The 26,849-nt window shown below is 47.6% G+C and overlaps 3 protein-coding genes across 3 annotated transcripts; 1 reads left to right on the forward strand and 2 right to left on the reverse strand.

Annotated features, from left to right (window-relative positions):
* The first annotated feature begins 264 nt into the window (after positions 1-264).
* Positions 265-10,293, forward strand: LOC119399971 (DNA excision repair protein ERCC-1). The gene is made up of 9 exons (XM_037666874.2): positions 265-465; positions 537-594; positions 707-810; positions 1,421-1,520; positions 2,597-2,673; positions 3,586-3,685; positions 5,296-5,367; positions 8,062-8,130; positions 10,228-10,293. Exons 1-9 carry the CDS (start codon positions 446-448, stop codon positions 10,273-10,275), a joined length of 648 nt encoding a protein of 215 aa, XP_037522802.1. The 5' UTR covers positions 265-445; the 3' UTR covers positions 10,276-10,293.
* Positions 10,294-11,931: 1,638 nt separating this feature from the next.
* LOC119399972 (N-acetylglucosamine-1-phosphotransferase subunit gamma) lies at positions 11,932-18,531 on the reverse strand. The gene is made up of 5 exons (XM_037666875.2): positions 18,143-18,531; positions 17,883-18,075; positions 17,303-17,386; positions 15,417-15,510; positions 11,932-12,128 (listed from the first exon to the last, which is right to left on the reverse strand). Exons 1-5 carry the CDS (start codon positions 18,237-18,239, stop codon positions 12,078-12,080), a joined length of 519 nt encoding a protein of 172 aa, XP_037522803.1. The 5' UTR covers positions 18,240-18,531; the 3' UTR covers positions 11,932-12,077.
* Positions 18,532-21,736: 3,205 nt separating this feature from the next.
* Positions 21,737-23,011, reverse strand: LOC119399049 (uncharacterized). Its single transcript, XM_037665865.2, has one exon. The coding sequence runs from the start codon at positions 22,610-22,612 to the stop codon at positions 21,737-21,739; it is 876 nt and encodes a 291-aa protein (XP_037521793.1). The 5' UTR covers positions 22,613-23,011.
* Positions 23,012-26,849: the final 3,838 nt, after the last annotated feature.

Below are 26,849 nucleotides of genomic sequence, written 5' to 3' on the forward strand. Positions count from 1 at the left end.
AACCGAAACTTCACACTCTGTTGCTACGGGTAACTGGTGTAACAACGAAGCGCGCTCATGTTTTTGTCAGCGTGCTTGCTACAAGAGCTACGTGATTTGCGGTGTTAGCCTTAGAAAGTGGCACAGGTTTGAACATCAGGTTCAACCGTTCAACCGGTTCAATTGTCGAACTTGGCTTGGCCAACGTTTGTGGTGCCCATGCGGCGACGTGAAATTAAAGCGAAACCTCTCCCCTCTCTATTTCGACGGGTAGCCGTGACAACGATAACAACGAAGCGCGCTTATGTTTTTTCAGCGTGCTGCGGTGTAAGCACTCTTCAGTGGAAAAAAGGATCATCGACAGCTCGGTGCAGTTGCAAAGGTTGCTCGAGTGAGGTTTAGAACAGCTGCTGCCTGTTCACCTGCATCGGATTCAGAGCTCCGTTCGGTAGCAAGACCCGTCGCAATGTCCGGCGACTCTGAAAAGTATGTAACTCGCTCTTGTGTTGTGGTTGCTTTAATTTAACAACGCGCGTTTCGTTTCCTTACGATCGCAGGCCTCCAGAGCCTACAGGCAAGGGCCGATCGGGAGCCCTCATCGTCAGTTCACGACAGGCGAGTGTTCGCTCGTAGCGTCGGCTACTTCTACTTGCTGATGAACTGTTGCCGGTGCATTAATTGCGATCGCGCTGTACCTGATCACACTGCCCTGTTTGTGATCTTACAGAAGGGGAACCCGCTGCTCAAAAGCCTCCGCAGCGTGCCGTGGGAATTCGGAGACATCGAACCCGACTACGTCCTGGGTCAGACAACGTGCGCGTTGTACCTCAGGTTAGCGCGCGTGACATTTCGTTACGCTTGGTGCGTGTTCCTCATCCTGTAGTCTGTGTTGTTCGCCGCGGTATTCCCAAACCAAGTGGCCCAATTTCACGTACTGTCGTCTTGTGTTTTACTCGGTTACAACCTAAGAAAAGAAAAATGTCAGCTCCGCCCACAGCCACCGCTCCATCCAATAGCGCTTACTCGTTTGTGTGACGTCAAGCACATCACGTGTGTTTCAGATAGGAGACTTTGCCGTAGACACGTTTGTGTCGCTGGTTTTAGGTCGGAAGCTTAAACGTCCTGATAAATTTTCTCAGGGACTGCGACATCGCTGCTCAGCCAAACATAACTTTTTAGATAATAACGACGAACCTTTAACTACTTATATGCGTAGTGTTTGCATCAGCCGAGAAAAAGTACTTACGGTTCGAGCGGAAATCAGCTAGCACGACTGTCTTTCACAGGTGAAGTGCAGGCGCGCCGCTGTTCTGTAGGCGGAGTTGACACTTTTTTCTTAGGTTGTAACCGAGTACAGTACCTTTTACATAGAGTGCTTATGTTGTTCTACCAACTTCAGTCTTTCATTGATTGCCGACTCACGTGCTTAAAATGTGCGCAGCTTACGCTACCACCAGCTGTTCCCCGGATACATCCACAGCCGGCTACGCTCCTTGGGCCGTGCTTTCGAGCTGCGCCTGCTCCTGGTGCAAGTAGACGTGGTCAGTATGCCAGTCATAACAATCGCATGCATTGTTGCTTATATCCGGCAACAGAGGTTGGGGTCCACCTCTCTCTTTGAAAATCCTGGACTGGGAACCCAAGTGGTTGCAAGTAGTGCCAGCCGGTTCAATCCGGTAATCAAATGGTGCTGGTTGAAACCCAAACTGTCCTATACCAGAAGCCTGCTGGGCAACGTGATGGTCCTACTTGGCTTCTAAAAGGAAACCAACCGGATCACTGTCTGTAAATGAACTAGGCTATGGTATTTCCCAAAAAAGGTTGTGGTTTGCAAGTGATCGGTCCCACTTGTGTGCTTGGAAGGCATGCCGTGGCAATCTCTAGGCATGTTTTGACTGGCCTACACTAAAATTAGTTCCCGTTACCATGACATAACTGAAAGCAGTCTTGAAGTGCTACTTGAAATATCAGTCTGCCTATAATTGTGCGCAACTTTAGAAGGACCTTACAAGCCTTCATCAATGAGCGTGCATACTATAGACTAGATCCCATGATCTGGATGGCCGTCGATACTGCAAACGGAGAGTGTGGCTGAGAACATGAATGCGACTATTTCTTTAGTGTGGAGGTACTCGGCTGCTGCACTTCGGTCAGTGGGTGGGACCCTTCCTGCCTTGTCGTGTCGTACCATACTATAGAGCAAAAAACACCTCGTTTTTCTTGCTGGTGTGAACCAAACGCTTTATGCTGAAGATTTCAAGGAACCTTACACACCAGATTTATTCGAATACCATAGCAATTCTTTTCTCGAACACTGCTCAGGGATTGAAATGCGATATCTGGCACGCGGTGGCTGTTTGCTCTACTAGTGAGTGCTGGGTGATCGCTGGATTGCTAAATTCATTTAGAGAGGTCCTCACTATTATTGCGTGCTATGCATCAGCTTGGTGTCTCCGTCGCCCACTGATGGCGCAACAATCGCCATTTTCTATGCCAACCAGGTACGCACACCTTGTTTCAGTCACCGATACTGTGCACCTAGTCCAAGTATGTTCCTACTGTTTCATGCTGCTGACTACCTCGTCTGAGCTCTGTGAATCTTTTGATTGCTGTGCAGGCCGATCCCCATCCCAGTCTTCGCGAACTGTCCCAGGTGTCCCTGTTGGCTGACTGCACCATGTTGCTGGCATGGAGGTAAGCTGTTGGCTAGTACTAGTTTCAAAAGATCCGGCCGGTAGGTTCTCTTTTTTTTTGCAGCCTCGATGACAGCCTATCTTCACTTTTTCTTTTTTCTGGGGAGAACTCAAGTCACTGTATCGACAGTACCTGTTGGCGCACAAAGATACTTTTTCATGTTTTTGGCGGCCCCATTTCTTCAAGATACTGTGGCAGCCCTTCCAATACGTACTATGTAATGCGTGAACAAAAAAAGTCTGGAGACGACCCTAATCTTTGAATTGGGTTTGTGGTAGTGGCACTCGCATGTTCTCATTTGTGCGCCCTGGAGTATTCCTTGGGTTAAGTTTCTGTTTCGTGCCCTGTCGAAGCGGATCTCAGAGGCCATGTAGAAAGCAGCATGTGGTTGAGATCTGCTCCGACAGGTGGCGCAACAATCCCAGCTGCTCACAAGAAATGCATCTGCTCTTTCAGTTAAACCATTCAATTAATTTTCTTTAGGTATCCTGACAGTTCACTGGCTCTTAAGTAAACTTATGCTCCGATATCATATGTATCCAATATAACTACTAACTTGAAACAGGACCATCAATTTCATACCAGTCTTATATTTAGAAGACTTTTTCTGAATGTTTGGAAAACCGGAAGGAAGTGCTCGACTGGAAGTGTTTGGAAGCGAAACAAGAGTGTCACTCGTTGCTTGTGAAACTAACAATTATTTGCACTGTGAATGTGACAGCGTTCCATCTCATGCTAAAGAAGAACAACAGGGTTATGCACTGGCGCAAACAAATGGATTCGCGTTTGACTGACCCTTATCAGGGTTGCAAAAAAGAAGTGCAGCGCTCGCATGAGTGTATATGTGTTGTAAATGAAATAGCCGAATAGCACACTTGAATTGGTTAATTAAGACTTTCTTCCTCTGCCCAGTGCTGAAGAAGCCGGTCGCCATCTCGAGACGTACAAGGCTCTGGAAGCCAAGCCTGCTGACGCCCTCATGGAGAGGCAGGAAGGAGACACGTTATCGAAAGTATGCATTCCGTTACATTTCAGACATTTGCTCTCTCCCCCCCGACTGCTGATGTCAGTTTTAACACGAAAGTGTTTTATGCCGGGATCCACCAAGACTTTCATGATGCATTTCCGTCACGGAAATACGTCAGCAAAATGAACGTCATCAGGTCGCAAAGAAAGAAAACTATAAGAAAAAGTTCCATTCACCCTTGACCTCTCGATCCGCTATGATGGCTGGTGGGCGTTTAATCCACTGAGCTACCGCCAAACACATTACGGAGGCTACATGAACATGCCTTTCATCTTTCACTTTCCTTTCACAGTGCTATTGGATGGATGGATGCTATGAGTGTTCCCCTCATAACGGGGCATTGACATGTGTCAATGCCCCGATAAAAAAAAAAAACGCGTCGTTGCTACAATCGTCTCATTCGGTGCGTTTCCAATAGAAGTGTGTTTTTGTCAACGCTTTAACACACCGCAAGGTGGTGGCTTTTGCCCAAGCCTCGCTCATAGCATCCATCCATATTGAAAAATAGCTCTCCGACGTTCGTCTGGCTGTCACACTGCGTTCCCCGCTCGCCCTGTGAAAATTAACGGCCAGGCTAGAGGGAACATACGACGCGCGTAGCGTTTCAGGACGCTTTGAAGGAGTGCACATGGAGTATCGGTGTTTATTATGTGCTTGTTGATGCCATATTTGCGCGAGATTCACTATATGCGGTGTCCACGTATATGTTAAGAACTTCAGGTACCGCGAAGGTTAAATCATGATCATAGGCGTTAGTGGTCGGTGCGGAGATGTGCCACTAGGTGTCAACGTGAGCGCGTCCACATAAAGCGGTGCTATGTCTGCCAAACAACAGTAGACATGGTACGAGCTCTCATATACAAATGCACTATAAACAATCAACTACTTCTGTAACGATACGTTTCACTTTTTTAAAACCCATTTTTTTCTCCTCTCTCTTTGTTAAATCCTTTGGATCCTAAGTCACTTGGAGTATCTACCGTCAAAGAGCTCTTGAGTGCATTAATTTAATGTTTCCACTGCTTTCCAGCCTCTCTTGAAGCGTATTGTTATAAAAGAACTGTGTACTCTCTGTGCCATCCCTGCGTTATCCCTGTGAAACTAATGTGGAGTTTTACAACAACGTTTGCAGCGGGGCGGTGTAACACAGGATATCAGGATTACCACGACGTGGGAATAATCATTGCAGTCGCAAAAATCAGATGTGCTGTCATGTTGTTTAGCTTACCATGAATGCTAGTGACACACTTTTGTCTCGCGCTCTTATTTACATTTGCATTAATTGCATACTAAAAATTAATACAGTGCCACTACTTACATGCCCTCTGAGAACTTGACAAGTTCTGGGGTTCACCTCTGTAACAAATCGATGTAAAATGTTCTTATATGAAATCAAAATCGTTTGGTTGGATGATTGATCAGAGGTACTATTGCTTGGTTTATCCTATGCACTGTGCAATTTCCTGGTTAGCTGTTGTACCCAATCTTAGACAGATTGCATTGCAGTAGTTGTGTTTACGTTATGTGTCCATGCTTGCCCAATGTTTTTCAGTGCTTGTACATGTATGTACCAGTGGTCAACATGTATGTTGCAGCTGACGGACGCAATCTCCTCGGTACGGTCCCTGAATCGACCCGACGCAGTGGCCCTGCTGAGTTCTTTTGGGGTGAGTGGCTGTCTCACAGTGCCGACTCCATCCCCTTTTCGTTGTTTGTGTTGCAGAGTTCATAACGAGGACGCAAACTAAAAAACTGCAGTTGGCCACGTCTTTCACAATGTACAGTGAAAGCTCGTTAATTCACACCTCATTAATTCGAAATTTTGGATAATTCGAAATGGTCGCCGCAGTCCGGTCCGCAGTGCATAGGAGACCATGTGTAAAACGATTCGTTAATTCGAACAGAAATTGCCGCCTCTACGGATAATTCGAAGCGCGCGCCGCCGAGCGTCATCATCGTCAAACACTAGTGGAAGCTTTTACGGCCGAACGATAGGTGGCACGACCGGTTTTTTCGAGCTTCAAGTGGCCTCCGAGCAAAGGGCGAGCAAAGTATGGCCTCCGAAATCCAGGGAGCCATTTTTTTTTTTCCGTAGCCCTCCCGCTATCTCAGCGCCTGGCGCCACTTGTATACGCGGGACCCGCGGGTCGCTGAGGAGTCGGCGGAGTAGTCCTAGCAGTCCTAGGCCGCACCCGGCAGCGTCACTTTGTTCCTCGAGCACGTTGTTCGTTCACGCCGTCAAGCCGTCTTATTCCGCATCGAAGTTGCAAGATCCCGCGGGGAAACTACTGCGCGAAGACTGTCAAGGAGAAGGTGAAGATTTTGCGAGAGGTTGACCAAGGGAACTCGAGCAAATACGAAATTGCGAGGAAGCACGGCATACCTCCGAGCACGTTGTCAACCTGCATACGCAACAGGACGGCCATTGAAAACGCCTATGAAGCCGAGGGTCTTGGCGCCAGTCGAAAAAGGCTAAGGACAGCGAAGTTCCCGGAACTGGAGTCGGCTTTGATTATCTGGGTTAAAGAAATGAGAGCCCAGAGTATCGCATTGAGCGGCCCTATCATCATGGCCAAGGCAGCCGATTTCGCCCTGCGCTTGGACATTGAAGACATTGTCGCCTCCGAGGGATGGTTTCATCGTTTCAGGGAGCGGCACAATCTCGTATTCCGCACGTTATCCGGCGAGGCAAAGAAAGTGGACGCCGAAACATGCGCTACTTGGAGAAGCGACACCCTGCAGCAGTACTTGGAGAGCTACTCACCACAGGATGTGTTTAACGCTGACGAGACAGCGTTATTTTTCAAGTTGCAGCCAGACAAGACGATCACCTACAAGGGAGACAGCTGTGCCGGCGGCAAGCGCAGCAAAGAGCGTGTCACTGGGGGTTTTCACTGTTCTGGTCGCCGCAAATATGACCGGTACGGAAAAGGTCCCCCTTTTTGTGATTGGCAAAGCACTCAAGCCACGGTGCTTCAAAAACATTCGGTCACTGCCGACGGAGTACGCCGCAAACTAGAAAGCCTGGATGACAGGTGACCTATTCAGGAAGTGGCTACTGAAATTCGACAGGCGAATGGAACTGGGCGGCAGACGCGTTCTTCTTGTCGTCGCCAACTGTTCGGCGCACAAAGTCGACGTTGAGCTGAGAGCAACAAAGTTAGTGTTCCTTCCAGCAAATACGACTGCGGCCCTACAGCCAATGGACCAGGGTGTGATAAGGAACATCAAGTGCTTTTATAGGCGTCACATGCTGGAGAGAATGATTTTGTGCGCGGGCGACAGGAAGGACTTCGGCATTACGCTGCTCACTGCCATGCACATGTTGGTGCGCGCATGGGAACAGGTGACCGCGACCACAATCGCAAACTGTTTCCGCCACAGTGGATTTGCAGCTGGAAGTGCGCAGGATAGTTGTGACGTCGACGTGGACGGGGCTGAGGAGCTCATGCCAGTGGCATTGCGCGACACTCTTCGGGGCGTACGTTTTGCTGATTATGTTGAAGATGACACCGGTGCATCGGTGTGTGGTGCCCTGACTGATGAGGACATTATCGCTCAAGTAGCCGGCGCGCAGCCTGTTGCTGAAGTGCCAGAAGGTGAGGAAGACGAAGATGACGAAGCGCCTGTGCGCCCGTCAGCTTCTGCGGTGATGGAGGCACTTAATGTGGCGCGTCTCTTCTTCAGCTTTGAAGAGGGTGAATAGGATTCCCTGCGCCGCGTCCGCGCGCTGGAACAGAGAGCCGCAGCTGTGGCATTCAGAGAAAAGAAGCAGATGGTCATCACCGACATTTTTGGCCAATAAATATTTTTCGTGCCCCCACCCCCGAAATCCACCCATTTTTGCTCACTTTCATTATTTCGAATTTTGTTTAATTCGAAATTGCTCAGCGTTCCCGTGGAATTCGAATTAACGAGCTTTTACTGTAGTGTTGGCGCTGACTGCAAACTTAGTGGTGAGATGTGACAAGGTTGGCGATAGAACACATGTGCACGCTCGTTTTTTAATTTAAATTCTCTGTTGAATTTGCACCTGCGGGACGGTAAAAGTCGTTAATCTAGACGTGTCATCTAGTTTTGGCAAGCGTATGCATTATTGAATGGCACAGAATTCTCATTTGCTTGAATATAATTTAACTGCACCATGGCTAATTCTGTTTGAAAAACGATGGTTTTGGCTCAGTGCTAGAATTTGCACTTGCATGACAGCAATATAGAGCACTGAGCTACTGATCCAGTTTTTCAACCAAAAGCGAACATTTGCCACCAGTCGCTTGCAACTTCAGTGCGCTAGAGCATTCGCGACCACATTATCCAATAATAACGATACTAATGGCACCACTGTTTGTTGACTCTCACAGAGCCTGGAGCGCCTGGCAGCGGCCTCTGAACAGGAGCTGATCTTGCAACCGGGCTTGGGACCCCACAAGGTACGCCCGCTACAGAAAGATTGTGCACTTTTTGTGTGCGCGCGCTACTAGGGTTGAGACAAGTGCCTTTAGGAAGGAAAGGTAGCTCTCATTATTAAATGGCAATTGCGAGTGTACTCTCTAAAGAAAAGTTTTGTGATAACAATTGCAAGGACCCTCCAGGCAGAGGAGTGCTGTCACTAAGCAGTGGGCTCGAAACAGCGCGAAAAAAAAACGAGGACACAGAAAGAAGCACTTGGTCCTGTCTGTTTCTTTCTGTGTCCTTGTTTTTTTCGTGCTGTTTCAAACCCATAAAGTATTACCAACAAGCTCAGATCCATACCCTTTTAAAGTTCACTAAGCAGTGGGTTGGGTTAGGTTGAAGTGCAAGTGTGATAACATCCTTTTGTGCCCCGCACACGGTAGGATCAAAGAGAGCACCCCTCTTGACTTGCAGGGCTAGACGCGAGGTGTCATTGAGGTCTGTGTGTGGTTGCAGAGGGGGAGGCAAGCTTGAGTTTGGGTGAGGGGGCGATTGCTAAGCCTTTCCTTGCTAAGCAAAGGCTTAGCAAGTGGACGTGGCCAGTCTCGCGTCTTTATTGCACTGTTTGCACGCTTGTTGTAGCTCACATTATCTTGGAGAAGCCAGAAGCAATATGACAGGACGCGTGTTTTCACTTACAACTGTGCCATTCCTTATGCTAGAGTTGATGCTCGTCGAGTGAGATGTGTTCACGTTAGTCCGTGCGCGCGTGACAGCCAGCTGGTTAATTTTGGTTAGTAAGCAAAATTCTTTGGCATTACTATATGGGGACGATAAAGATATGAACCTCACTTTGTATCAGTCGTGTAATGCATTGCTACAGCTATCGACACTTCGCCTTTTGGGAGAAACTGTGGACTTTTTTCGTTTCAGTAACACACAGTATGTATGAACAGCACGTTTTATTGAAAAAATGACTTTGTGACCATTGGCCACAGGCCGGTTGCATAATGTGACGATAGCTTCTAAGCCTTAACTGCAAGACTTGGGCAGTTTTTTTACGTGACGCACGGAGAGTGCAGAACTATGACTAGTTGCACATTGCAATGAAATGGAAAGATTTTGCTTACTGAAGCGATGACTTTGGTATAGAGCTCTGGAATAACTATAATTAAGCAACCTCGCACTTAGCCTCACTTAAACAGTGCATTAGCTGGCCGAGCCCATCATGAATAAAGGAAGTGAATGTACCATACAGTTCACTGCTAAAGGGAACACATCAGTATATTCTGCTGTTGATCCTAGCAAGGTGACATAATGACATCAGGAAAATGTCTTATCTATATATTTCCAGCTGACTAGAAGAAGAAAGATAGCAGTTTTCAATCAAACTGCGTTACTGTATGGCTGGTTCATCCGACTAGAAATACCTTTGTTTTACTGAAAGAAAAATGGTAGCCTAGAGTGATGAGGACCCATTAAACAAGGAGTGCCAATAGAGCCAATGTTTCAACTATGGGACTTGTCTTTATCAGGGCATCTGTTATTCGTTGCACGCTGATGTCGATGAGAGACATTTTAGACATAATAATACTGCAGTTGAACCCGCATGTAATGAATTATTGGGTATATCGAAGAGTTGTAAAATCCCCTTGAATATGTTTTCGATACAGCAGACTCTCAGTAAATAAAAATCCCTTAAACAGAACAACTGCTTTTGATATGATTGGTTTCATACTTGAATGCTTCACGCTTGTTCATCTCTCTGTAAACGGAACATCTATTCCTGGTACCTTCAGGTTCCGTTAACAAGAGCCGACTGTATGCCTAATCATCTATATATAGAACTCTTTCCTTCAGATTCGATATGTCTGGGTTCGACTGTGCTGTGTTATTGCTAATAATTCTATTATGTCAAAGTTTGACTGTGCTGCGTTCATTACTTGTCGGGTGTTCCCTTTAACAACGAACTGTACTTTACACGTGCCAGAACATTATGATTGTCAGCTGGCTCGCAAACAGAGCTAAGGCATTATTGCAGGGCGAGTGGGCTATGATCTTGCTGTACGGGCAGCAGCTGTGGCAATGATGGGCTTTGTTCTTGCCAACTGATGGTCCCGTTTCCTTGTTCTCAGGCTCGTCGTCTTCACGAGGTCCTGCACCAGCCGTTCATGCGCTCCTAGGCCAGCTCCTCGTATGCCTGCAGTGAAAAGCCGGTGCAATTCTCTCAGGCTCAGTGTTGCTAACATTCCGAGACCTCCGAGAACAATCTGTCTGGAACTCACCGTGTGGCACTGGACGGCCAGGCTGGCAAAGGCGGGCCGCGCCGCCGGCGTAGGCGGTGCCACGCCGAGACCAGACTCCCACAGGATCTGCGCCAACTCCGCAGCGTGGCCCTGCGATGCAGCGAAGAAGACTCGTCGTTATGGCTTTGACAGTTGTCGATAAGAGCGGCTGCAAGGACACGTGATAACTGTGGCACAAGATCACGGTTCCATCTTTTTAGTGTTACCACGTGCCCCTTTTCACCGAGAATAAACATGGCCTCGTGCCAGACATGGCTGCGACAAGACTGATCCGTTGTTTCTGTTTTGTTTTCTAGCTTGGATGAGAATTCTAAAAAGGACATGTTTGACAAATGGTTAGGACAACTGCTAGAACATGTACAGTGGTTCTAAAGAATGCTATGACAACTGCAACCACATGTACGGTCGTTTTGACAAAAGGTTATAACAACAGCAACGACATTTACAGTCATTCTAAAAAAAATAAGTTAGTCAACTCGGATGTTAAAACTAGCACTGCGACTCGGGAGTGCATGCATGGAAGATAGCAGCGAGTCTGTTGTGCGTTATGCAACCTGTGGCGGGTCAACAGCAGCACTCAAGAATTGAAGACATCATAATCTGCAATTTGTATGAGCAAGAAGAGATCCAAAATGCAAGGGGGTGAAATATTTTTGTAATAGAGCGCAGTCTTGGTCACAGTCTTCAATACGAACCGTGCCACTCAATATACTGTGCCAGTGCTTATTGTAAAAAACAAGAGTTCCTTTAGAGAGTTCTTGCGTGGAACTGGCGTTTCATACACCCAAACAAAACTCACCGAAGAAATGGAAATCCCAAATGTGTTAGAAATCTGTACGCTTCTGACTATTCCAAGAGATGTGTCAGAAACACTACGAAACAAAGTTTTCGAAACAGGATATCGTGTTATATAGTAGTACGAGTGGGCTCCAGTGAGGACTTCACCCCTTCGTAAAGCCACCCAAGAGAAAAACAAATTGCGCAGGTTGTAGTAAGTCGCGCAAGGATGGGTCACAGCAGAGCTGGTGGGCACCTAGCTGTTCCTGGCTTGGCTTGGCTTTTATCCCCTCGCCTCTCACTTTCCCACCCCTTGCTGTTCTATACTAGACATGGCTATGAGTGCAAATTATTTTTCTATCCATTTTTGTATCTGTTTCTTTCTATCTCTGTCACTCTCTTCCATTTCTCTTTCTCTCTTCCCTTTATTGCTGTCTATTTTTCTCTTTCTTTCAATGTCTTCCTCTCTCTCTCTCTGTACTCGTTCTCTCGCCCACCAGAGTTATTGCATCCCACACCGGAGAAATCGACGCACGTTTTCTGGGAGTAAAGCAGAAGTCGGAGAAGAAGACAACGATGAAGAAGAGGACAAAGAGAGGTAGTGCTGGTTCACGAGATAATATTCCCCAGTGTGGGTATGAGCCACAGCTTCTAGGGTCTAGTCTACTCTACTATAACATCTGTTCTGTCTGCACGGACTAACGGTCAGCTCAAACAGCTCCGCTCTTAAAAAGGGGGGTAACTAGCATGCCTTAGGAGTGGTTTCCTCAGAGTACAGCCGACTGTCCGCCAGGCTCCATCGCTGCCTCTGCTGGTCGGACAGGGCGGGCCAGACAAGCAGCGAATCCGGGTGGCACACCAGCGGGGTGCTCAGCACCATGGCGTAGCGGCAACGCTCGGGCTCACTCACGTCCACCAGGAACGTTTCGAGGATGACCGCAGATAAGCCGCACCTGCACCAGTAGAACCAACCCCAGGGTTTCCCTGCAGTTATCTATAGTCGGTTACACCCTAAGAAAAAATGTAAGCTCACAAGAACGGATAACTGGGCTAGTTTGTGGGAACTCATGTTAAGACAGGTAGCGCAAAGAAACACGGACACAAGCGAAGAATAAGTACACGGGACAAACGCCAACTTCAAACTAAATTTATTTCCTGAATCCTCGCCTATTTATCATAGATCACAACACCACATTGTCACCGTGGAAAGAACAACTGATACTGCTGTGGATGTCATGACGCCGACTCGTCTTGATCTTATACCTAAAATGATAACAACACAGTGTCAGTTGTTCTTTCCATGGTGACAATGTGGTGTTGCGATCTATGATAAATAGGCGAGGATTCAGGAAATAAATTTAGTTTGAAGTTGGCGTTTGTCCTGTGTACTTATTCTTCGCTTGTGTCCGTGTTTCTTTGCGCTACCTGCCTTAATATAAGCTCCACCTCCTGCTGTCGCTGACCAACCCACAGAGAATTTGCATAGGCACCATATCCAATCACATTTGCTCATTTATGCGTTGTCAAGCACCTGGATTTCACTTATTTCAGGCAGGTGATTTTCCCATACAGACACATGTCCGTGTAGCTGGTTTTCGGTCAATAACTTGAGCTTCCTGCCGAATTTCACCAAACATTCCGACAACAGTGTTGAGTCAAACACAATATTTTAACTAGGCACAACAAACTCTTCATTCTTAATATCCGTAGAACTTACATTAGTGGCGAAAACATACCTGCAGTTAGAACAGAAACCACCTAGCATGACTGTCTTGCATAGATAAATGGCGGGCACGGACCTTGTATCTATTCTTAGGTTCCAACGGACCAGAGAGAAAAATTGCCAGCAATTTTAGTCTGTGAAATTGGATGACCAGCGAATCTGTTTAGCACACGGCACAGCTAGAGGAGACACAGTATTTCGAAACATAGCCAATCGTGCACTCTGCAACTAAATCCAAAATACCTGTCCAGAAGGTCCCCTTTATATACAGTAAAAGCTCGTTAATTCGACCCCCGTTAATTCGGAAAGTCGGATAATTCGGACATGTTCTCTGGTCCCGGCAAACATGTGTATTGCATAATGGCATCAAACTCTCGTTAATTCGGACTATCTTCGGAGCGCACCAAGCACGAAGCAATGCAAATGTGCGACGCAAAGGAGCGGCAACGGTGTTTGCGGACAACGAAAATGGCCACAGGCCTTCAGAACTGCGTATCCTCCATCCATGATCGTGCACTAGCGAGCCAGGTTTATTCAGCAGCATATGCAGTGCTCAGCAGTTTCGTTATGACACTGGACGCAGGTCACGTGCGTCTTCAGAATGCGTGGATGCTATGATCGTGCCTTTAGCGACCAAGGTTTCGTCCACCACGGATGCGGCACTCAGTAACTTTGTTTTGATCCGGGCAGTGTGCGCGCAATGTCACAAAACTCAAACATGGTAGAAGATGTGGAAGATGAAGAGCTTCAGCTGTGGTCTGCATGCTGGCATGAAACTCGTTTGCTACATTGTGATGGACAAACGATCAGTTGCCTGACATTTTTTTGGCGAAAAAATTTTCATCACGTGCGCGTGGTGATGGTACTGAAAGAAGTACTGACATCTATTTCCTAAGGCAAGTCTGCTCTCCCATTCAAATCTCCTGTATTAGAGAGATGGTTCTTAGCAAGTGTGAAGCTCAGTATGTGCTGATAAGATATTTTGTTTTGATTTTAGAGTCAATGTCTGCATGGTGCACCTACTGACATCGACACTAGCGTGTCGTCAGGCTACAGTACTAATTCTGGTGACTTCACGCAGCAGTAGGGCTGGTCGCTATGACATCAGGTACCAAAACTTTTCAAAATGGCGGCTTGTGTGTCACCAAAAACGTTCAAAATGGCCACTTGTGTGTCACTAATGGAGCCACAGAACACAGCTGCCGTGGAAACGTCACAATATGCACAATGCAAGAGCACGTGACGAGAGACTCATACCGTGTTGCGATGTCAGGGTTCAGTAGGCACCGAAAGTAGCTTTCAAAAACATACTGTATTTACTTTAGCAGGGTGCACTCACACCTGCCAGTAAATTTTCTAGGCTCTTGAGGGCTTTGCCTTTCATTTGACGGAAGAAAATGACAACTGAAAATTTTCATGTCAGTACCCCTTTAATAAGGGATGGGATCAAAGGACGTTTTGACTTCAGAAATGGGGGTTTTGAGCCGGGTTACATTGTGAACGAAGTCGCAAATGACAAAAACTGTGGCTTTTACAATGCTCTTATGCAAAATAAGCACTGGATTTACGTAGTCACCAATAAAATGACAATGCATTGATGTAACGGACACTTTGTTTATTGTTTTGTTGATAATTTTGATAATTTGGCATTCGCCTATTTTGGACATTTTTCCTGGTCCCGTGAAATTCGAATTAACGAGCTTTAACTGTACGTAGCGCATGCTCCTTTAAAGTTTTCCACCTGAGCAGCATGCGTCTTTTTGTTGCGACATGCGTTGTCTTGTCTGGCTTGCCATGTGAGCTTGGTGTTTTGTGCACAATATTAATTGGTGTTTGCCGCCCATGTGTTCCCCTCTCCATATTTAGTTGACTGGTGGTGAGTGGTGAAACATGCCGAAAACATGTGGTACATACGTTTTCATTGATGTATAAAAAAAAATATGCACGGAACCCTAGCCATATACAGCTGTGCTGTAAAAAGCTGGGCATACAGCACTGGTGTATATCCGTGGATGTGCTCGGAAGTAGTGGCTTCGGACTGCATTTTTCCTCATGAAGTTGGGCCTTTTTTTTTGTTTTACTAATGCATGAGAACTCCTGCTGGATTTCACAGTCTTCAAGAAAAGAAGCACAAAACGAGTTACATCACAGTATTGTTGTGTCACTGAAGGACACCCTAAAAGGGTGCAACTGTTTTTGGAGTGACAAGACACCGGTGGTCAGTTAGAGAACGAAATGGACCCCAATGGATTGGAAATGTGGCCAAGGACGGGAGCGAGTTATATGGAGCGACAAAATTAAAAAGTACGTAGGGTTAAAATGGAATTGGCTAGCACAAAATGGGGCAAACAGAGATCGTTCGGAGACGCCTTCGTCCTGCAGTGAACATAAAAAGAGGCCGACAATAATGATGACGTCGATAGATGTCTTCGGCAACAAATGCGCATCGCTTTACATGCCCTTTGACTTGCCGTGCAGTTTCCCTCGAAAGTCTTTGGTGCATTTCACGGTCACACACCTCAACTGAGCGGTTGAGCGTTCCGCAGCTGTCGCCGTTGCCGTAGTGCATGCCGCTGAGGCTCCCGTTGGCAGCCGACCATCCTTGCCAGACACTGCGGGAAGAATGTGAATAACGTTACTTGATGCACCATAAGCCCGGCAAATTTACACGCACCTGTGTCGAGCTGAAGCTCAGATGGTGTTTAACTGACTGCCATCTAGACCAAAAGGTGGTGTTCAGCTTAGACACCAACTAGACCAAGAACAACTTCTTCTAGAGCAACATGTTAAGCAAGTTACAACTGCCATCCTAGCAAGTTGCTGAAGAGTACACCGTTAGTGCCGAATGAAGAGCTAACAAGAACAACATCAAAAGCCTTATCAATAGAGCACACTGAACTGTCCTTATTCTTTTCGGTGCTTGTCGATTAACTCTGCAGGGCCAATAACTATACCAAACTAACCAGCCTAAAAGACAGTACTGCTGAGCAGAAGACCAGTACCATGTCTCATTTTTTAATCTACTCAATTGTTACACAGCACAATGGCCAAATAAAGTTCATCATGCAGTACCATTTCATGCAGGTAGCACAACAGCAGCTGATGAAATGTGCTGCATAGACGTGTGTTATGAAATTCCTATGCAGTCTATTTCTAAGCAGAATGAGGACAAAGGTGCACATTTTGGTGTTGCGGCCTCAACGTTGCCGCAGCCTATCGCAGAGGCCACGAGCGCTCTTTTAATCGGCCGTTCCCTTGGCTTTTAGCCGTGTCTCCTAAGAAACGCAGTGAACTTAAGTGAAATAAACCACACAAACTTAAGCAATTAGCCACCATTTAGAAATGCTCCCCGTAAACTGGAAAACGTAACACACTTAAGTCATTTGTAACTTGTTCGCACTTGAATATGCACTGACGGTACATACAAGACGCAACTTTTGGATGGGAATCGCACTGACTCTTTACTAGTACTCGGATCAAAGAGCCTAGCCAGATGTACGATTCTGGCTGGGATAATGCATATTGTAATCCAGTGCTCTTGCTTTTCATGCTTAGTCACAGGCCAGAGTAACACCCACTTTCCCTACCTTACTGCGGGTACTGACAGACTCTGAACGCTAGGCAAGGGATGGAATCGAACAAAAGGAATCCTTGCATTGTGCCAGATTATATGAGTGACTACTACATTTGGACAATGATGCACGAAATGACTGCCCCAATATAGCCTGCCGCGTAGGTTGCTTATAGAAACAAATAAGAGATTTTATGGCACGCTGAGCATGGAAAAGTTGGGGAGTAGTGTTAGACACCAACATGTAGTGAATCCTGAAAGCGATGGTTTGCAACCAAGTATGGTTTTGCAGAATGCCGTGCATGCTCTAACAGCAGGGTGCTACTGCTGCTACTGCTCTCATTAGCAGTAATTTGCAGTTGCCCTTAGCGGCCATAAAACTTTCCTTGCCTGTTCAACTGAATGTCATGCTAATACCTCTTTACGTAATGCAGCATAGTGCGAGGTTGGGCTACGTAGTTTGTCACTTTTTAAGATGTGGTTCCGGAACAAGGTAAGAATGTGTCGATTCATTAAGGGATAACGATTTGAGTACGCTGCACTACTGGCCTAACAGCTCAACGATTACAACTGCTATTAGCCACTAAAAGATGTAGGCATGTACGTAGCGGGAAGACGGGAGTGCACGAAACATATTCAGCAGATTAAGTAGCTTTCTACCTAATTTGTGCATGCGTGTGCTAGTTTGCACCCGTGCCTCTCACCAACTGTGCATGTGACTACAACAACGAATATACAACACACCGAGACGTGCCACTACTCGATGCAAGTCAGAAAAACGAACTTTTTAAGGCAAGCACAGTACAACAGAATTGATATGACTGAAAACACACCCTAAAACGCCGCTGTAGGCGTTCCAACGGGCACTCTCTTCAGCTTGCGTGACGTTGTCAAATGGACACAGGGTGTAACGATACCTGCACAAATGAAAAAAAGTACGCAAACGTGCAAAGAATGTCATGTGTAATCAGGTTAGAGTGTCTTATAAGCGCTTCTAGTACACTCTAATCAGGTCGGGTGTGCACACAACACTGCAGGGTGTATCGTGCGTTTCTGTTTTGAATCTGAATGCTTTCACATGCGGGTGCACCATACACCGTACTGCTAAACTGCAAAGCGCAAATTCAGTAAGGCTCAAAGAAGAACACACATTTTTTATATTTGATGATCTGAGTTGCATACTGCGGTTATGTCCTTTTGTGGCTGTGATGGGCAGTGCGCTTGCGCTTGCCGGCTTTACAGTGTATACATGTAGGAAAGTTTTTTCACAATAAAGATACTTGCGAGTTAGTTCTTGTCCTTAGCTGTGTGTGTGTGTGCGTTCTTCTTTGTCCCGTACTAAATTTGCGCACTGCAGTTTTAGCATTATGAACCAACTAGCCCAGCAACAAGTCCTCTTAACATACACCGTACCCCGCAGCCGTGCGACTGAAGCACCGACCCAGCAAGGGCCTCAGGTGTTCGGGTCCCGCGAAGGGTCGCGGTGTCGCGCGGTCCGCTCGCTGCCGATGCTGTTGTCCGTGCACCGCGAACGCTCCGTCAAAGCCGCTCGCTTGCTTCACAATTCGCATGGGCACGGTGCCTCCCGACGCACGTGGGACCACATCTGCGACGAGATACGTGCGCGTGTGTACCACAAACACGCGTACAGCACATACAGAACGAGTAACCACCTAGAATTAGCAGTAGCAACACGACGCTGTGCGTGAAACGGGCTCCTACGGAACACCGCTCGTGGCACGCTTGCCTGATCGTAGCGGTACGCTTCATTTCAGAGCTGGTGTTCTGAAGCGCGGCTTTAAGAAGTATTCGTCGAAGACCTCATGGTGGCACGCACACAACGAAAAGCGCTCGGTTTTATCAGCCGTCATGTGTTTTTATCAGCTGACAAGCCCGTTACTTTTTCTCGGACGAGCGCGGCGAACTCGTCTAAGGCTGGTCGTAAAGCTGGCTGAAAAATTTTCGGCTCAAGAGGAAATCGATCGAATAAATCAAGGCTGTGCTCACAGCGTGAGCATGCTTGTAGCACAATTTGTTGCTGTTGTATCCTATTTCTTTCGTACGGCATCGACGACACTTGTCAGGATACTGCAAGTGCGAGTTGACACGTGCCGCCATCTATAATCGTAAAAACGCAACAGTTGCTGTGTCCTTGCGCACACAGTTTGCAAAAAGCTAACCAATGATAAGAACTTTCTTTTTATTTATGCAACATATTAAACGGGCTAACTAAAAGTGCAATTGTAAGTGCAGAGATAAGCAAGCCTCCACTACAACTACACAAAAATATTTAATATAAGGAGTCTACTTTAACTCAAACGAGTCGTGTAGTTTGGCACTTTCGCGCGGTCCTTGGTGATGGACCGGTGTCTCTTTACATGTTTTGGTTGTCATCTGTAGGTTAATGATTGACCTATGACAAGGATGAATCTGGAGAATGATTCAAAGTGAATTACACTCCATGCGATTCGCACTTTGAGTGCTTATCGCGGGTTCTGAGCTCATTGGTGACGAATCCCTACTGATGACCATCTGCTCACTGGTGTTAAATTCTTGGAGAACCAAGATGTACACTTTGTGCACTCATGAATTGGGCTAGCTATTAAGTTCGGTGTATGTGTTAAGCAGTAAGAGCTGTTAACCATGGTCAGGTACAACTGGCAGAAGTTATCGGACTGCGATGTAATTTACACATAAAATAGCTGTCAATCTTAAGTGTCAGGACTGGCCAGCCCAACTCAAATATCAAACTCAAAACGAGTGGCAGGCAAGTGTTATTTTGCGCGAATGATTGAAATACAAAGGAACGAATATCTTTTTCGTTAACCGTTATGCGGTACATCAATGCAACTGACTGGTTGTAACTGCTGTGCTTGCAGGGAACAGTCGCTTCGAATTAAATGTGAGGGTGGAGCGGGTTTTCGGATGCAACTTTGTTTTGGATGCTCTTGTTTCTCAAGAAACACAATTTTTTGTACATTGTGAAAGCCCAAATTAACTTGCACACCACAACGAGCAGCGGCTAGAAAGGAAGATTGATCGATCGAGCGAGCCGATGCGAGCAGCCGAACGCCGGCATGTGCTGTTTCCACGCGATCAAAGTGCAGATCATGACGTCATCAGACGGATACACCTCTAAAAACTGCTTTTAATTATTCGCGGCATACGCAGGCTAGAACATTGAGGCCCGGGACATTAATATACCACGAAAATGTTAACGAAAAATACCATCAAGTGATTCAAGTTCTTTCACACTTTTCGCTCCCTGGATTCTCAACACGGTGATATTTTTCAATGAACTTTCTTGGCATTCGCGACCGTGGATTGATTAACATCTTTTCAGTTACTGTTAAGGCTGTTTGAGTTATAAAGTCTCGGACAGGGCAGAACCGGATCCGGGGGCACCACAGAGTTTTGTACGCGCGGTAGTCTTGGAGGCCATGCTGTCTGCACACTCTTCTAGTTCTGATACAATAATGTAATGTAGCGAAATGCATGGGATGGAAAGAGGGAAGTTATTTCAGCTAAATTGGAATGAGAGCGCGGAAGGCCACAACGTACAAAATACAAAGCGCAAACTAGCCGTAGTGTGAGCTTGTACGCAACGTTGAACTCGCCATCGTGCCCGTGGCCTCCGCGATTGGTTCCCGCGGCGTCCCCTGCCGAAGCTAATTGCGGAGGCCGCAGTTGTGCTAGGTTGTGCCATCAATCTTAGGCTCTTAGCCCAAGGAGGTTATAATAAAACTTCTGGAGTACAGGGTCCCTACACGAGACTATGTGAGCGAATGAAGCCGGCGAAACCGGCCTGCGGCCATCTTGCAAGGGGCAATATGGAAAGCTGAGAGTGCACTTACGCACAATGTTATCGCGTTACGGCCGAATTTAACGGAACTATTTCGTTCTCATTTTTAGAGTGAACTTCTCTTACGATTCATAATGTATGGAATTGCACAGCGCGGAATACGGGACGAAACACTTGAAGAAGCACACGATAATGCAATGTTACAGAAGACCGTGAAGCATGTATAGAGAGCTCTTGTATTGTGTTCCAAAAAAAAAAAAAAAACAAAAAAAAAGTATGTCCGGCTTATACATATGTAACCTGCTACGTTATTGTTCTGCTTAAATGAGTACTGACACGAATTTTAACTATTTCCCGATGGTTTCTCTAAATAAAAGCATTGGTGTCAAGAACCCTAAAGAGAACATCTTGGTGCTTGGGAATGCATTGAATATATTTTCAATACCGCTACCTTAAAAAAAGACTTGTTTCGATATCGAGGGGGCCTATTCGCAGTGACGTGTAAAAACAGTCTGACGTCACGGGGAGACAGCGACTCGCGATGTACTAGCAGCAGCTCTGTCGTCTGCTGTTAGTCGCACATGGCGCTCTTAAACATAACTGAGTCAATTGTTGTCAAGTGATTTCTGCGATTTAGGCTGCATTCAGGACGCAGAGTTCGCGAACCCAGTGAACTGTGTTGGCTCGTCGTGATAACGTCCACTGCGGCGAGGCTGGCTTGCAGATGCTGGGCGACGAAAGCTTTAAAATGAAAGTAAAATATGTAATATGGTATTGTCCGACTACGGTGTGTGGTGAGCGTTAACACTGCATGCCGAGGAAACGAAAAAATAACAACAACCTCCAAATCCAGCGCTAGTTCTGCGGTTAATATAGCGCTATTGTCGTCCTTGTCTACATAGGCGTACGCACAGAGGGTGGGGGGGGGGGTGGCATTAATAATAATAATAATAATATCTGGGGTTTAACGTCCCAAAACCACGATATGATTATGAGAGACGCCGTAGTGGAGGGCTCCGGAAATTTCGACCACCTGGGGTTCTTTAACGTGCACCTAAATCTAAGTACACGGGCCTCAAACATTTTCGCCTCCATCGAAAATGCAGCCGCCGCGGCCGGGATTCGATCCCGCGACCTTCGGGTCAGCAGTCGAGCGCCATAACCACTAGACCACCGTGGCGGGGCGGGGGGGGTGGCATTCAAAATGACGAATTATCGGAATGCCGAAATTTAAAACGCCGAAAATTCAAAACGCGTAAACTATAAAAAGCCGAAAATTTAAAATGCCGAAAAATCAAAACACCGAAAGATCAAAATGCCGACATCACCCAGCTATAGCGGAAGATAATGTTTCTTGGCAAGATAAAGGTTCCGCTGGCTTTGTATGATAATGCATGCGCTTTCGCCCTCTTTTCATCAGCCCTTCGAAAACAGGAATATATTTCCTTGTTCATTGAATTTCATATCATACAGATAAATTGTGTGCAATGCCTCGTAGGAAACGTAGAACATCCACATTGTCCCGGTTGGCCAGAGCAGCTGCCAAACGACTTTCACGTAACTTCTGCTTCTTGTTTTGTAAACGGCGGCGTTGGCCTCTGATCGCTCCCTCGATGTCGTCTTCGACTCTGGCCTGCTCCCTTTTCATGGTGGTGATGAGGCGGGAGACCCTTAGGTGTTGTGCGCCAACCAATATTTCCCATCGTCGGTGCCATGCCTCCACGGCGTTGTTGCCTCTTGGAAATCCGTCCTGAGTGAGGGCAAGCACATTCCAAAGAGATGGGGGGAATATCGGTGAACTACGTATGATCACGGTGGAGTTACCTCCGGCCACACGGCGGCGTGATTTCCCGAGCAGGTAGTTGTCCTCCCACCATCGCAGCAAGTCAGAGGCTTCTTGCGGGAAGAGTGGTTTCAAGGACGCATAGGCATCTCGTACTTCTTCGGTGGGCAAGAACGAAAGCGCTGCGAGCTGCCTCACCTTGATGGCGAAGCCATCTACGTCATTTTTGTAGAGCACTGCCAGCCCTAGGTGTTGCACTCTCCTCCATACTGATTGGCACAAGTGGAACAGACAACCATGCACGTCCGACGACGGGAGCAACGTCCGAATAGCGTTGATTGCAGCCAGTTCGAAATCTGTACTCACAGTTTTTGGGTTTAGTGCAAGTCCCATATCTGCGGCGAAGTTCAGCACTTCCTCGAAGAGCATCTCGTACGCCATCTGGGTTCGTCGAGTCATTAGGCAGTAAACAAAAGGGAACACATGGCCATGAAGATAACCGTGAATTGTGTATAACTGTTCGAAGAGCGGCGACACAGTCTTAAATGTTCCGTCCATGAGCCAGATTGGAGCGTCGTTCAGTTTCCTGATGTTCTCGTCCCTGAAAAAAATGAGGAGTCGAGCTCCATCTGGGCTGGTGCAGTCGCATCGCAGAAACTCACGGCCATCTAAGGTTGTGCAGAACTCGCCCTCGACGATGAGCTCCTGCACGGCAGACGGCTCGTGTGGGCAGTCCGCTTTCCTTTTCCTTCTTACAATCTGACGCAATGCTTCTCACTTGGAAGGTGCTGCCTTGAAGACGCTGGTACACTTGCCGTGACTTGCTGCACGATCTTCACGGGGGCCTCGCCCGAGGCCGCCGCCAGAGCTTTGATCCGCTCTTGAGTGCGAAGAACTGTCACTCTACAGACATCCGGAGCATGGCTTGCATGGGCCACTTTTTTCGAGACGACCTTCTGACTAGACTACCGTCTCCAGGAAGGTCGGCGATCATTCTAGCATTGCATTCGCCTCGCTTCTCGCACCTCCAGTAGTGTCTGGAACGTACTTTTTTTGTGGTGTCGGCGTTATGTCACTTCGGCGTATAGATTTTTCGACATTTCGCTTTTTAGGCATTTCAATTTTTCGGCATTTCAATTTCTCGTCGTTCCGACGTTCGGTCTTTTAATAATTCGGCCTTTTGATTTTCGGCGTTTTGATAGGGATCCCAGAGGGGGCGCCCCCCCCCCCCCTTAATTACCCAGGAAGGGGGGGCGCAAAATCTGTCCCGTACGTTGACCCTTCTAGTCACCTAGGAGGGGGCGCAAAATCTACCCCATACATTGACTTAGTAGGGTGAGGGGGGGGGGGGGTCCGCTGCGATGAACCTTTGCCCCCCCCCCCCCCCACTGATGGGTAACCCTGCGCACGCCTATGCTTGTCTAGGTCTTGGTGTAGTTCTAGATCATGCGCTTAATGCAGCTCCACTAGCGTGAAACCCGAGGAAGTGCGTAGCATGGGCAACACAGCGATTCTTTGGCAATCGGGCGCTTGCCGAGGCGGTGGCGCCCTCCCTTGAGCGGCGCGGGTATCAGCCCGACCTTTCGGAAGCGTTTTTCGCGATTTTAGGTAAATGATTGCGATTAATTCTTGATTATTTCTGTAGTTTATAGAATTTTAAGGTCTTGTTAGTTTATCTCGCTCTGGTTTTGACCATTGTAAGCATTGTTTTAGGCCGACTGTGGATGGTCGTCAAGCCTGGCCCCAAAAATGTTACGCGCTTAAAAATGCACGTGTATAGGGTCGTCTCGTAATGGGCGAGTTAGACACTTCACTTAAAGGGGTACTGACACAAAATTTCGCGGCCGAGATAGCCTGCTGGATCGATTCCCGTGTACGTGCGTGTACCATCTGCAAAATATCGGCAGCGAATAAAGCTTGGAAGGTATTTTATATGAATTTTGAAGTTCGCGAGCGCGATCCAGCATTACAGGCCGCACCTAGTGCATTGACACCCTCGGAGGTGACCCGAGGTGACCCCCCTACTTCCCCTGCGTAACCGTTGCAGCCGGTACAAGTTACAATGACGTCGTAGCCGCCATTTCTGTTTTGACGCGCTTCCCGACGAATCGCTCCTCAACAGTGAAGTGATTCATGGTGAGTCAAACATGAAGTGATTCGCCACGTCGAAAATTCCTTCGATCCCTGCCGCAAGAAAATCGTCGCCATCAGACGACGATGAGCCCGACGACGACAGACCGCGCGGAAATGCGTCACTGTTCTGTGTGCTCACCTGACGGAGCGTTTCACTCGCTAGGTGGTGATAGTTGTAACCGGCGGCTTGCCGTTTTTGGAGCTCTGTCAAACCGAAACCGAGGCTGTGTCGGTAATGAGGAGCTTGTAATTAATTATCTGTCGCGCGCTGCAGCAAACGATGTGCCGTGTTATGACTAACAGGCCCCCAGCAACACATTACAGCAAAAAAACGCGGGGCGAAATTTTTTGTGTCAGGACTCCTTTAAGCCGCTCCCGTATGCGTATTATGATTTCCTGGCGCGGCAGCGCACGCGAGAAAGAAAAAAGAGAGAGCGAGGAGGACGCCAGCGGCTCCTCCGCGACCGCTTGCACGCTATTGGTTCTCCTCTTAGAGTCACGTGGCTGGGCACGCGAGAGCGTTTACGAACGCACGCACGCACGGAGTAGTGTTTATGGCTGTTCCATCGTACGGAAGCACCCTCCTCCTAGCCACGCGGCAGATTCGCGCCACGCACATGGCGGACGCTCAAGTACGCGCGCCTGTTCCAAGTTCCGCTTGCCCATCTCACGTTCAGCGGGTTTCAATAAACGTGCTTCCGAGTGACATGTTTCACACGAGTACGCCTAAGTGCGAAATAAACGCCAGATCTCATGGCCCATGTAACATCGAACAGGTTTCGATGAGCACGCGGACGTTCACGCGTGAGTTAGACGCAAGTTCTAACTGCCCACCAAACGTGAAGTGCCTCCGCGTCGACCTGTGCACGGACGGCGACGCACACGAGTGGATCGCCAGCTACAGTAGGAAAACCAACACGACATGGATCGTCGACAGGGAAACCCGAAATCCAAAGAGGTAAGTTCACGTGTTCGTTTCTTCTACAAGCGGTGAATAGGCCAGTCTAATAATAACATTTGATGATATCGACGCCAATTGCGAAAATGCTAAATGCGAAAGCGCTAAATGCTCGCTCATCGTATCGAAAGGCACGACGCTAAGGGTGACCGCGTGGTTTAGGACGTACAGTGACATGTAGAAATGTTAAATGGGGGCGTAAACACGCGAAAATGGACTATCGAAAATGCAAACATTACATGGCCGCAGGACCGTAGCCAGGGGAGAAGGCGGGCGGGACCCCCCCCCCCCAATTTAAAATAAGGAAATAGGCGTTTTGCTCAAATAGTCGAAGTTTTCAGCAAGTGGGCGCACCCTGAAAAAAATTCCTGGCTACGGGCCTGCATGGCCGTATGCTAGGGAGATTAATGCTTCAGCAGTGCGTTGCTTGCGGCGCGATCCGATCTGCCACTGAAACTTTTGAACAAGCCAAACGGGCGACAGGGCCGCAAATAGGAAAAGTTGGTGATAAAATCTTCTGCACTTAAGCATGGTTCAATGGACGCGGCTATTTCAGGCATGGCATTCCAAAAATGGAAAATAATCAGACAATATCACCAAAATTCACACTGAAAACAGAGGCCTCTTGGTTTCAGTTCAAAACAACCTTTCAAGTACACTAATCGTACCAGTCATTGACAGTTTTGCGGACTTCAGCAGCGGCATTTCCATGCTGCAGCTGCGGCTTTAGTGCACAATATCATTGCAGCATTCAGTCCAAAACACAGCGTCGCGCCTTTCGATACGATGAGCGAGCATTCGCGCTTTCGCATTTAGCATTTCCGCGATTGGCGTCGATATCATCAAATGTTATTATTAGGCTGGGCCTATTCGCCACTTGTAAAAGAAACGAACACGTGAACTTACCTCTTTGGATTTCGGGTTTCCCTGTCGACGATCCATGTCGTGTTGGTTTTCCTACTGTAGCTGGCGATCCACTCGTGTGCGTCGCCGTCCGTGCACAGGTCGACGCGGAGGCACATTACGTTGACACTCGGAACCACGTTGATCATCGAAACTATCGAAACCCGCTTGCAGGCGCCCTCGGCGCGCGTATCTGCGGCGTCTCGGCGTGGCGAAGGGTGCTTCCAAACGATGGAACAGCCGTAAACACTCCTCCGTGCGTGCGGAAACGTGCTCGCCAGCCCAGCCACGTGACCCCAAGAGAAAAACCAATAGCGCGCAAGCGCTCGGCGAGGGGCCGCTGGCGTCCTCCTCGCTCTCTCTTTTTTCTCTCTCGCCTGCGCTGCCGCGCCAGGAAATCATAATACGCCTCCCGCGTGGCGTTTCTGTAAACCAAGCTACTCAGTCTGACCTGCGTGTGCAAGTGCGATATTTCAAAACGTTTAAAGGGTGCAGATTATACGCATATTCGCGGTGATAGCCAGGTTATACGCATATTCGCGATATCACGTGCCACTGACGCTGATTTCCATACTAAACGCGTGTAGTCATCGTTGAAAGATACGACTACACTCGTTCCATCGTTTCTGTAAGTCTTAGTTCGAGCCCCTGCTTTAAAAATTACGTTTTGCCAACTAGCCGAACAAGAACTGTTCAACATAGATTATGCGTGCGTGCGAAGCCGTGAACGTTCCTGTGATGTCAGCCATAGTGTTCTTTGAGCCCATGCACTTCAAAGGAACTCACTTGCGATTTGGCACA

This window comes from Rhipicephalus sanguineus, chromosome 7, assembly GCF_013339695.2.
Source record: "Rhipicephalus sanguineus isolate Rsan-2018 chromosome 7, BIME_Rsan_1.4, whole genome shotgun sequence".
Taxonomy (NCBI): Eukaryota; Metazoa; Arthropoda; class Arachnida; order Ixodida; family Ixodidae; genus Rhipicephalus; species Rhipicephalus sanguineus.